This window comes from Aedes albopictus, chromosome 2 (assembly GCF_035046485.1).
Source record: "Aedes albopictus strain Foshan chromosome 2, AalbF5, whole genome shotgun sequence".
Taxonomy (NCBI): Eukaryota; Metazoa; Arthropoda; class Insecta; order Diptera; family Culicidae; genus Aedes; species Aedes albopictus.
Window position 1 is genome coordinate 231,813,806 of NC_085137.1, and position 12,952 is coordinate 231,826,757.

At 43.2% G+C, this 12,952-nt stretch overlaps 1 protein-coding gene across 1 annotated transcript in view; it reads right to left on the reverse strand.

Annotated features, from left to right (window-relative positions):
- Positions 1-12,952, reverse strand: part of LOC109412379 (protein disks lost) — an 842,465-nt gene that overhangs the window by 142,961 nt on the left and 686,552 nt on the right. Inside the window, exons 3-4 of the mRNA XM_062851324.1 lie at positions 8,990-9,681; positions 596-2,099 (exon numbers count right to left, since the gene is read on the reverse strand). Coding sequence (XP_062707308.1) covers positions 596-2,099; positions 8,990-9,681 — 2,196 coding nt within the window. The remainder of the gene's footprint in view (positions 1-595; positions 2,100-8,989; positions 9,682-12,952) is intronic.

Sequence of the window (12,952 nt, forward strand, 5' to 3'; positions counted from 1 at the left end):
CGGCAAAGCATACCACCGCACGGCTGGTGGCGGTGGCACCTAAGCTACAATGCAACGCGACAATGGCGGGACGGCAGGTTGCTGTCGTCGGTCGATTACCCGAATGTGTTTAGCGGATTATGAATGACTGAATGGGAATCCTTCGAACATGTTTGATGTTGAAACGGGTATCGTCACGACGACGACACGACTATACGGCGGAGGTTCCCCGGTTTTGTGCAGGGTCGTCGGAACTCGAAGATAAGGTGGATGGGCGGATGGTTTCTTTAATTCACGAACGTGTGCCTGCCTACCCGGACCACATGCCTAGTTTGCTGATTAATTATTATTGAATTGGCGTTGTAACATAATGGGAGCCGGTCGTGGTCGATCGGAATGAAATGCTACCAAACTAATAGATTGGAAAATTAGCGTGAGCTTAGCTTGAATAGTTGATTGATTAGAGACAAATTGGCTGCTAATGGAGAACACCTTGTTGAACATGGCATGATAGAGATTGAAGCGGTGGAACACACTTTTCAACTATTTGACCCTCTGTTTTAAAGGTACTTACTAATACGATAGCTTTGTACTACAGATGAAAGGCCTAACTCACCTGTAAATCGTGCAGAACGCATCCCGTTGCTTTTTGAATGCCCCGAACTCCTTATCGGATGGGAAGTGCTCCTTGGTGTCGGCCTCCTGCTGATAGAGCACACTGCTTCCGAACGAAGCATTCGGTAATTTAGTTAACGCATCCAGCAGCTTCTGCCCGTTGTTATCCAGCTGGAGCTTTTGTCCGTGAATTTCTTTCAGATAGACGTGGAGCGGCTGGTTCAGGGTGGCAATGCGCTCGTTTTCGATAAGCACTTTGAGGGTGATGCTGTCCAGCAGTGCGAGGAGGATTTTTTGACGATTCAAAACTTCCATCGCAAAGTAAACGCAGTTGTGGAGATTTTTGAGGAGATTTTGATAGTCGGATGCTTCGTTTTGGAGTGACTCGAACGGATCGAATTCAGTATTAACCAGATTGATTAGATACGATAGCTCCGAGAGGATGTTTGGCGTGAGGTTCAAGTCTATGAGAAGTGAGTAAACAGCAACCAAGCGATTGATTGCATTCGCTTTTGTTACTCGGGTTAAATCGATTCGAATTTGCGGAGTGTTTGCGCTTTCGGACATCCTACGGGGTGTGCTGATGGTGCTTCGGAGGACGGCTTGGAGTTTTTTGCCCGTGTCCGGGTTCTGCTCTTCAGCACTCTCGAAATTACTTTTAATGATATCCTTGTAATTCCGTAGTAAGCCACGTTCGTCCTTCTGGGAAAGGTCCAATTCCAAGCTGTCTTCAGTCAAGTTAATGAGATTGTTATCCGATTTGAAGGACGAGCTAGTGAAATCGTGTCTGGCCGAGGTCGACCTACTGAGTATGGTGGGTGCAATTCTCCTCTTGGACTTTTCTCCCTCGGCGGGGCTGACGGAATTATCCAGCTCGAAACTGGAAGCCCCCGCTAATCGACTGGTGAGTGTCTTACTGACCGTGATTGGTGTCACCCGCTTTTTGCTTCTATTTGGCTGCTCATTTCCGGGGGTCGACGACTGCATCGAGGCTTGCAGCCCCGGAAAGTCATTATCCGCGAAGAGTGACTTCCCCGCGCCGCTAGTTTCTTTACTGTTATTCGCACCGGTCGCAGTTGATTTTCGCGATTTCGATTTTAGCGAGTGAGTAATGAAATCACCCAAACAAGGTGAGCTGGTCTGGCGGCTGGTGTTGGTGTTGCTGCCGAAGGATCGGTCGTGACTGCGTCGTGAGTCACTGCCAACGCCGACACCGCCGCCGCCACGAGAACCGTTACCCAACGATAGTTGTGCGCTGCTGTTATTGTTGGGAGTTGAGCAATCTATAGCGGCCCAGGAGCCACGTGAGCCTTTACCCGGGCGACTTCCTAGATGAATGACTGGCGTGCTGGTGTTGAGCTGGTATGGACCCTGTTTTGCATTTTGGCCGCGAATGGGTGTACTGCTACTAGCAGCTGAATCTCCCCTGTCTGGCTGTAAACTACTATGTCTGGCACTTGGAATTGGACTGAATGGTGCATCTACGATAGATGTGGCAGTGGAGTCTGAAATAAAAAGGAGAACATATTTTGGTCTGTTTATTCATCTTATTCCGGCCATACGCATGGAGATGCTTACGGTTCAATGTCTACAGGAATCTCTATAAAAATGAACAAGGCAACAAGACAAGATTTTTTGTACACATGTACAGACTGTGCGTATCTGACCGTGTTCCAAAAATCTAGTCAATTAATTCATAACAGACTGAGTTATGTCAGCAAGTGCCTTAAAAAGGCCCCCCCCCTGCCCAAACGGTCCCAGATCCTACTCCAGAATGAATTTAAGAACTACTTTTCAAAACGTTTCTGGGATTCCTTTCGAAATCGTTTCATTGATTTCTCCAGGAAATTCTCTAGGAATACCTTTCCATCTTCCATGGATTCCTCCAGATTTTTTTTTCTAAAATTTCCTACAGAATTTTCTCAAGAGGATTTTCTCCAAGACTCCCTTCCATGAGTTTACTCAGAAAATTCATAGATTCTTTCAGAAATCCGTACGAAAATTCTTTCGAAAAATTATCTATGAATTCCTTCGGAAATGCTCTCAGCGATTCCTTCTTTAGACCTACAAGTTAAACCATAAGTTAACAACTGAATTAAAATAAACATTCTTCAGAAAATCAAAAGCTCAGAATTCCTCCATAAATTCCTCCAGAAATTCCTGCAAGGATTTCTTTGGAAAATCTTTCATCGACTACTTCAGAAATTCTTCCAAAATTCCTTTCAGAAACTCTTCCTGAAAATTACAGAAACTCTTCTTGGAAGATACTTTCCTGTAGATTTCTTCAAATGTTTTGTATGAAATTCCTCCATAAAATTTTCAAAAGGTTTCTTTATAAAATATTTTATCGATCCTTTGCAAAATTGTTTCATGGACGCCTTCAGAAAGTACTCCAGAAATTCAGTCTTAAAATCTATGAACAAGGTTTCTTTCATAATTTTTTTTTTTTTTTGTATCTGTATTAACGAGATTTTTAGCCCTAGGCTAGTTCATCTCGGGACCCACGCTTTACTTCCCTTCCGAAGGAAGAACCCACATTTTGTGAGTTTATCGGGAGTGGGATTCGATCCCAGGTCCTCGGCGTGATAGTCAAGTGTTCTAACCACCACACCAGGTCCGCTCCACACTCTTCTTTCATAAATTCTTCTACGGGTTTTTCAAGAAATTTTTGCAGATATTAGCTCGAGGATTTCTTCATAAATTTCTTCTAGAATTCTTTTGAGCTGATTTTCACGCGTTCCTTCTGAAACGCGTGAAAATCGGCGTTGTTTTTTTTTTCTAGGAGTTTAAAAAATCGTTAAGAAATTTCTTCCAGAATTTTCTACAGATATTCCTGCAGAAAACTATACAGGTATGTCTTCCAGAAGCCATTCTGATATTTGTTCAGGAATTGCTCAGAATTCCAATGAAAGTTGTCGCAGGAATGTGTCTAAGAATATCATTTGGGATCCACTTACAAAATCTAGTAGGCATTCCTCCAGAGATTCTTGCTGGAGTTTATTTAGAGATTACTTCAGGATTTCCTTTAGATATTCCTCCAAATTTTCCCTCCGAGTTTTTTCCAGCATTTCCTTCAAGGGTAACTCTAAGAATTTCTCCTTAGACTTCTTAAGGAATTTATTCTAGCAAAATCTCAAGAATTTTCACGGTGTACGTTTATAGAAGCTTCTCTAGACTTTTCTCTAGGTAAGCCTACAAGTTATGCTAACGTACAGAAATACGTTCACAGATGGCTCCCGGTACGCTTTCGGAAAATCCTACAAGAAGTTTATCAAAGGATTTCTCCAGGTATTTTCTTCGAAATTCATCAATAAACTTTCCTATGAACTCCACCAAGGTTTTCCCAAATAGTTTCTCCAGATGTGTCTCCAGTAAATTCTACAGGAATTTCTCCAGCGATTTCTTCAAGAGTTTCCTTTAGTTTTCTCTAGAGATATATTCAAGAGTATGTACTTCTTGAACATTCCTCAGAAATTCTACTGAACTTTTCATCAGAAACTGCTTCAGGGATTGTTTCAAAAATTCCTGCGCGGATTCCTTTCAAAACTCCTTCAGGAATTCCTTCAAAAATATTTTAAGAGATTTCTTCGGAGTTTTAGGGATTTCCTCAGGAGTTTAAGCCAATAATTTCTTCAAGTTATTACATGGAGTTTCTCAGAAATTCATCAAAAAATTTCTTAGAAAATCTTACAGAGATTACTTCGGAAATTCTTCCAAGACTACCTTAAAGAATTTCGTGAGAAGTTTCCTCAGGGATTCCTGCGGAAATCTCTACAATGACTGTTTTTAGAAATTGATACTTTGGTGCCGTCAGAAATATTTCCTCGGTTTGCTTTAGAAATTCCTGCAAAATCCAGAAATCATGTGAAAAAAAAAACGTGAAGCAACTTCTTAACAATTTATATAAAAATTACAGAAACGTATGGAGGAAGTAATTGTGAGGAAAAATGCTAGACAACTTTTTGAAGATATTGAAACATTTGTGAAGGAGATTTTAAGGAATGTCATTCAAAATGTTACCAGAAATCCCTGCTGAAATTGCAGACGAAGACAAACAAAAGCAAAATAATGGAGGAATTCTTTAGAGTAGCGCTGAAGAAGTTTCTGAAAAAATGAATGTTTTGAAGGAATATTTGAGTGAATACCAGGAATAACTGGAGCAACTTCTGCAAGAATTTCTAAAAGAATCTTTAGAAAAATTTCTGAAGCAGCACTGATTTTTTTTTTCTTTGAAAGAATTTCTGAAGAAGGTCAAGAGGAACTTCTAGAGGAGCCCCAGAAGGATGTCTAAAAAAAATTGTAGAGGAATGTCAAAATAAATGCCTGAGATAATCACTGAATATATGGAGAAACCAATGAAAAATTTCACGAAACAAAATATGTTATTCTAAAGAAAATCCTTACAATTTGGGCGATGCTAAAGTCGTTTGAAGTTTGTATGGGAGTTTATATAGGGAAACATCGTTTGTTTTTTGCTTTTTTTTATTGTGAGGGGCACTACTTTTTTTCGGTTGTATCCTAGGCTATATTTCTATAGAATCGAATACGGGGCTTAAGCCACGTATTCGATTCTATAGAAATATAGCCTAGTGCTACCTTCGACAAAGTTTTTCGGCACATGTATGGCTGTAGTTCTATATGATCGGTTATGTGATTAAACCTTCCAAGACGCACGCCATCAAGCAACCGAAACTGCACCGCACTCGCGCTGTATACGAAAAGCGAGGTTTTTTGGTAGTGTTGTACTTTTTACAACAGCGCGCGCGCTGAAGGGTTAAGAAAAATAGTGTCCCGCACGAGAAAAAAAAAACAAAAAACGATGCTTTTCCACATAAACTTCCATACAAACTTCAAATGAGTTTAGCACCGCCCAAATGTTAACGGATTTAGCTTAAAATTTGACCAGAGCCTCGTGGCGTCATATAGAACAAAATGAGAAGGGTGCCCATCGAACTTTTTGACATGTGGTATTTTGAACCACGCTAAGGGCGAATTGCAAAAATTACAAAAACAACCTGAGATTTTTTTTTCATTTTTGCGATTTCATACATGCAAAAGAATCGCTTAGTAAAACAAGGAATTGCTTCCGCCCTACTGAATACAAAAAAAAAAACTAAATACGTGAAAATCTTCCGACATTTCATTCCGACAATCTCTGTGGAAAGAATTATCCTGCAATGGAAAAAATCGTAGAAGAATTTCCGGAGAAACTTCTACAAGAATTCCTGGAGAAATCTCAAAGAAAAACTCCTGGAGGAAACTCTGATAGTATTCCTGGGGGAATTGCTTTGGATATGTTTAAGAAGTATATGAAAGTGTACAAACATGAACTTCTGTTCTTATTGAGGGAATTTCCGAAACAATCTCAGAATTAGTCCCAGAAATAAGTTCTGAAGAAAACCTTTGAAGAATTTTTGAAGGAAACCCTGGAGAAATTTTTAAACAAATACATGGACACAAATATATTCTAACCACTGGCGTAACCCTAAAACCCCCCAGAGCTAAAATTTGTGGAACAAGTTTTCAGTATAAAGCGCTCTGTAGAAATTTTTTTTCGGCTGCACTGCTGTTTTCAAATTACGAATACAATTGCTCATTACTGTTAACAAAATGTTAATGTCAAATCAAAAAAGGTATCATTGACCGTTGAAACCCCCCCCCCCCCAGAGACAACTTCTGGCTACGCCACTGATTCTAACGGTAACGGAAGAAGTTGAGAATCTTCTTTTCATAAAAACTAGCTGTACCCGGCAAACTTTGTATTGCCTACTGCGTTGTTTGACGTTTCAAGTCCAAATTCCCCCTGTACAAAACGTATAAAAAGTCGATTTGCAAAAAACTTTTTATTTCTCAATGTTTTTTTGGCTCATAAACCTTCCTTGGGTGAAAACTAGCAGAACAAAACCAAGATGACCTGGATTGGACGTTCCGTTCGTGAGTTATGCGCGGTCCTACGTATGCCACTGCATTTTTATATACATAGATATCGAACAAAGTTTGATAAATCCTGAAAGAATCTCTAAAGGAATGTCTGGCCTTAATATTGAAGTAATTTCCATTGGGGCTTACCAGTATAGGGGGCGCTGATATTTGGAAACCTTGAGTAATGAGTTCTGACTGTACCAAGACAGGACTGATGTTATCAGGGATTCCTCTAGGTTCTAGGCATTCTTGAATTTTATCCAGGACTTCCTTCATTCTCATGTGTTTCTTCTAGATTTATTTTTGTATACCTCTCGGAAGGAAAGAAGGGATTATTTATGGTAAAATCATGCTGAGCTTGTTTTAGGATCCCCAACTGGGACTCCCCAAGCAATTTCTGTTAGATTTACTTAATTCCTCCTGGGTTTCCTCCAGTAATTCTCCCAGGAATTCTTGCGTAAGAGTTCATGCAGGATTTTTTTTTTTCAGAAATGATTTCTGAGATTCATCCAAGAGTTTCTTTTTTCAAAAAATTCTGCTGTTATGTCTCCAGATATTTTTCCAGTGATTTCCTCAAGAATCCTTCTTGAGATTCATATAGAGATTTTTTCTTGAGATTGCTTTAAGAACTCCTGCAGCTTTCTGGGATTGTTCTTGGAAGTATTGCAGGGATTCCACCAGCAATTCCTTTAGATACTTTTCTGAGCAATTCATCAAGGGATTCTTCCAGAGGTTTCTTCAGATATAAATCTAGAGATCCTGTTAGCTTTGTCTCCAGGAATTTCTCCAGAGTACTGTCGCTAAACTACGCCCATAAACTACGTAGACTCAAATTTGGCAATCTCAGACCCCTCCCCCTCCCTCCTAGTAGACTTTCATCCATACACAATTTTCGAAATTTGTATGAACCGTAGACTTTGGCCAGAACCCCTACTACCCCACCCCCCTTCCCCCTTCAGAGTGCACGTAGTGTATGGCCAGGCCCTAGCATGGATCACAAATAAATAAATGTTTCAATTGTTGAAATGGATAAAAAGAAACAGAAAATGTTTTGATTTTGTCAGGTACCCAATTATCAGCGCTATTATAAAATTTCTCAAAAAACCCCGCTGCTCTCCAAATAAAACTTGTGACAACATAAATATGATCAATTAGATTTAATGTAGAATCAAGTTTTAGGCAAAGTAATAAGGCAGATACAATTTTCATTTTGCCTTTTTGTCTGCGTACTGTGCTGATTCTCCTTCAGAGTAATCAACTCGCAATCTACCATCGTGGGCTACGTGGCCGTGCGGTTAGCGGCGTCAGTCGTCTAGGCGTTTCGTAAGCCTCGGAGTGCGGGTTCGATTCCCGCTCCAGTCGGGGAAAACTTTACGTCGAACGGAAAATTCTCCATTGGGCCACTGGGTGTTCAGTGTGTTGTCCGTTGTCTCGTGTATGTAATGTTCAGTCTGTGCAGCCTTTGGCTGAAGACGGTGTAGTGTCTTTTTTAAATACATACACTACCCGCCAATAATATGGAATCGTTACAATACTCAGTATTGCAGCACCCAAAAAGTTTGGCATCACCCAAACTAAAGAGGAAAAATGAAGTAAACATAGAACCAATTAGGTTGTGAGAACAAGTTGCATTTTCCAAAATAATTAGGGGGGTCATACGTGATTTGTGCCTCAAATACCTGAAATAATCACATTTTAGGGTGATGCCAAACTTTTTGGGGTGCTGCAATATTCAGTATGAGTGTTGCAATACGCGATTCCATATTTATGGCGGGTAGTGTATATTGCTTAACCATGGATCGCTTCACCGACCAAAGGTGACTCCCAGTCCCAGATATCACATCCTGCCCTACTAACAAATACCCAATCCGTGCCCATTTTGGGGACGCAAAGTGCTCGAGTAGCAACAACCATCACACTCTAACATTTCTTTCCCTTCCCAACTTCATTGTAAAGACTTGGCCGGCGCAGATATTGGACCAAAATGCATGGGCTGCTCAAGCTAAGCAGTGTTTTTTTTTCTAATGACTACTATGTACCCGGCGGCCAAGTCAACTCATACTACACTATGCTGAGAAGTAGGCTCTGTCCCAGTTGGGACGTTACGCTATGAAGAAGAATAAGACGTTATCAAAGGAATGCAATTTGCACAACTCATCATTTGCCTTGTCATTTCCCTATCTGTATTTCGTTCTTCTGATATTGTAACTGATTGCTAGCGTAAAATAGCGCTTGGCCTACTTTTAGGTACGCTCCAATTCCCTGATGCAATTGTGATCCAACAGGATGGATGGACGCAGAAGACCAGAAGATCTACCGCCTTCACCCGCAATGGTTTGCCGTTAATCACTTTTGCTCTCATTTCAATCATTTCTACCATTTCGTCATTCATTCATTGCGCCCTGTATCCAAAGCGCTTGCGAACACACTGAGATAGGGCCCATTACAGAAACAAGGGTTTACTTGCACTTACTTTCGATTTCAATTCTTTCGTAACTGCGTCTGGCGATATCACCTCGTCCAGCCGCCCTCGATGATGAAACAGCCTCGCCGGTAAACGATCCGACTTTAGCAGCAGCAGCTGCCCGATCCGACGACGATTGTGCTGCAGCTGCTGGACTGGACTGCGATTGATTGCATCCTTCACCTGCCGCAGCAGCAACAGCAGCAGATGGGATGGCGGCGTCGGCGACGGCGGCAGCAGATGCAACCGACCTGGCATCGTCGTGGTCAAGCTTTCGAAAGCCCGCCTGAAAGTCGTCTTCGGCGGGGGTCGTCGACTTCGGAGATGCGACGAATAAATCACGCGAGATCGACGTTCGTCCCTGCTCCCCTGTTTGGGCTGGGCGACTTCCGGCTGAGTGTCCTTCGGCGGTCGTGGTCCCACCCGTATCGTCTTTCAGACGGCCGGACGTCGTCGTCAGTAATTGAGCTGTTCCCTTCGCTGCCGTCGTCGTCGTTGGTGTTTCATTAGTTGCTGTCATGGGGATTGATTGCGATATGGGAACATTGTTGGCAATAGCGGTGCAGGTCAGATCGGTTGTGGATGTGATTGACAGTTTCCGATTGCAGGCAGCGGTAGAGCTGCTCGACGCTGCTGTTAGTGCTGACGATGGAAGTACTTTCTTTGGGGTATTGCATACCGACGGAGGACATTTGGTAAAACTGGAAGAGAAATAGAAGGGTTAAGAATTATAATTAAGTGTTATAATTTGTTCACATGCTTTTGGCATTTGAATAACATCAGCCAGGCAACAATTTTTTTGAGTTTTTTAAAATTGCTCTGAACAATGGTAGTCTCTAAACATGACAATGTTAATTTATGTATCATAGGGAATGTTGTATTTTCACGAAAACATATACATACATATACTTGATCAGTTCGTAGATGGCAAGTAAGGAAATAAGTGTAACACCCTTTCCACCTTCCGGCAGCGCCGATGAACGCATTCTACGCACAGCTATAAGTAAGGCCGCTACCCAAGTTACGAGGTCAAGATCATCAAAGAAGATCTAAACGCTCAGGTAGGCCAGGGGGGGAAATGACATACATACGTTTGGAAAGTTCAGTGCCAGTCAGCTGACGAACGAAAACGGACGACTCTTCGATTTATTTCATTTATTCATTTCATTCCCACGGTGGAGCAGAGTTGAAAGATCTCCATCGTTGACGATTGCCAGCCATCGCCTTAACATGTGACTAAAGGGAAATTTCTGTGGACTTGCTTGATTTCGTTGATGTGGCTACGCCGCCATGAGCCTCTGGGTCTGCCTCTGTTATAAAGTCCTGCTGAATTCCAATCTAACGCTCGCTTGCACATTTCGTTTCCGCCCCTGCGTAGAGTGTGGCCGACCCACCACCACTTTCGCTCCCAAATATGTTTCGCTATCGACTTTTGATGACGTCGACGATGAAGCTTCTCGTTGGAGATCCAATTGTCAGACCACCATGTACGAATTATATACTGCAGACATCTATTGATGAAGACCTGCAGCCGTTGAGTGTTCTCCACTGGTACACACCAGGTTTTACTGGCGTACAGCAGCACAGTTTTCACGTTCGAGTTGAAAATTCGGATTTTGGTGCGTCGACTAATCTGGTTGTTTTTCCATACATTTCATGAAATCGCAAAAGCAGCCCTCGCCTTCTTGATCCGTGCACCTATGTCGGTCTTGGTTCCGCCATCGGCCGTCATTTGGTTACCAAGATATTGGAAGCATTCAACATTTTCTACTGCTTACCCAGCTACCGTAAAGCTGTAAGGCTTGACCGTGTTCACATCTAACGATTTGGTCTTGTTGACGGTGATGGTAAGACCTGCCACTGAGGAGCGATTGGCGAGATCATCGAGCTTACTCTGCATATCAGAGCGCCGTTGAGCTAGGAGAGCAACATCTTCAGTCAATTCGAAGTCATTTAGGTGTTCCAAGGTAATGAGCTGCCACAGCAACCCACGATTTGGATCATGTTCAATCGCACCATCCTGGTGCGTCTATTACGATGAGGAACAGTAGCGGTGATAGGATGCATCCTTGCCTCACTCCAGCAACGACCCGGATGGGATCAGACGAGACACCCTTGTGCAGTACTCTGCACAACAATGCCTTGTACTGTGCTTCAATGAGGCCGATGATTTTCTCAGGGACCTGAGGGTGTCCGATCACGGACACTCGGTAATGCAGTAGACGGGCCGACTCCTTCCTCTGAAGAAGTGCCAACAGCAGAGGATTACACTCCGGTGGAAGAAAGGAAAATATTCCTGATAACTCCTTCTTAGCCTTCAAAAAGGCTGGTTTTTATCTGAACTCCAGGGACTTAATAAAACACTTCACTTTACTTTACTGGAACTTTGATGTATTCGCTTCGATAACTTATAGAAAACTGATTAATGATACGGAACATAACTCCCTTTTATACCCCATTCCCCATGTACACGCTACCGCGATCACGTGTTCCAGAAAGTTCTAGGCGCGCATTCGCCGCCGCCGCGCCGGTAGAACATTCTCGACGCATCGTGTAGCCGTCGTCCATCGAACATTCTGGTAGCCACGACGTATGCCGCCGCCGCTCTCTCGTCGTCATAGAATCTCTCTCTCCCTCACATAATCTCGTTCGTCGTGTTCATTCGTCTCCTCGGCGACGCGGCGGTGCGCATCGTCGTTGTCGTCGCTCTCAACAGCCAGCCAGCCTGTTGCGCAACTGTCATTCTGGTGGAAAGTGCGTGTTCATTTTACACACATAAATGTTAGCAGGGAGACCGAAATATCCCGCAGTCGACTCGGGGTTAGTAGGATGGGATTTTGGGATTGGAATACGGTTACTGTGGGGACATTCATTTACAAACTATGTTCGCTCTGCGCGCGGACAGAGGGCTTCCCGCATGATTTCGTGATTGAGACGGTCGAAAACTTTTTCGTATTCAATGAAAACACCAGGTATAGAGACTCTTGGAATTCATAGGTTTGCTCCAGGAGGATACAGAGCGTGACAATATGGTCCACACAGGATCGTCCGGACCAGGAATCCTGCTTGCTGCCGTCAGAGAGTTGCGTCAATCTTCTCTTGTATCCGGTTAAGAATCACTTTGCAGAGGACTTTAAGAACGATACACAGTAACATGATGCCACTCCAATTATCGCATACAGTCAGGTCACCCTTTTTGAGTGCCTTTACTAAGACGCCTTGCATTCAGCAAGTTGGAAATGTCACGGTTTCTTATATGTCGCAGAATAATTGATGCAGCAGGTGTGCAGCAGGTTAGCGGCTCTCTCGCCTTCGTCGGCTAGGGGGTCCGCCCACGCAGTTTTGTCCAGTCTACATTAGCGTTTCATTTCCTTCTCGAGACTGGAATGGCGCTGTCGGGCTACGGCTGCGGCTCCTCGTGTTTTCTCTCGCCCAGGCTCTATTGCAGCTTTGGCGTTCCTTCGCTCATCTATCTTCCTTCAGGTACACGCAGAACTCGATGTACACAGCGCAACGAGTAACTTTCACGCAGCGACCGAAAAGACAAAAGAATTTTCACGCAGATTTGTGTAACACCGGATCAACACAAAAAATGTGCTGATCCGGTGTTACACAAATCTGCGTGAAAATTCTTTTGTCTTTTTGCTCGCTGCGTGAAAGTTACTCGTGCGGTGTGTTGTTTCATTTAAGGGTGTATCATCCGTGATCCACTGCTTTCTCCGGGTGAGTAGCTCACATAAATTATTCTCGCCGGTGGCGATGAAGGCGTTTTTGATAGCGCTCCACCATCCTCCATCCTTTTCACCACAGCGTCTTCCAGTCGGCGTGTGTTGAACCGGCGTCTCCTCCTGTCGATGGATCCTAGCAATGCGCAGCCGAATCTCGCCGATGACGAGATAATGGTCGGACGCAATGTCGGTGCTACGTTTATTCCGTACATCATGACGGCTCCCGTCACCATTTTCGGCTGAT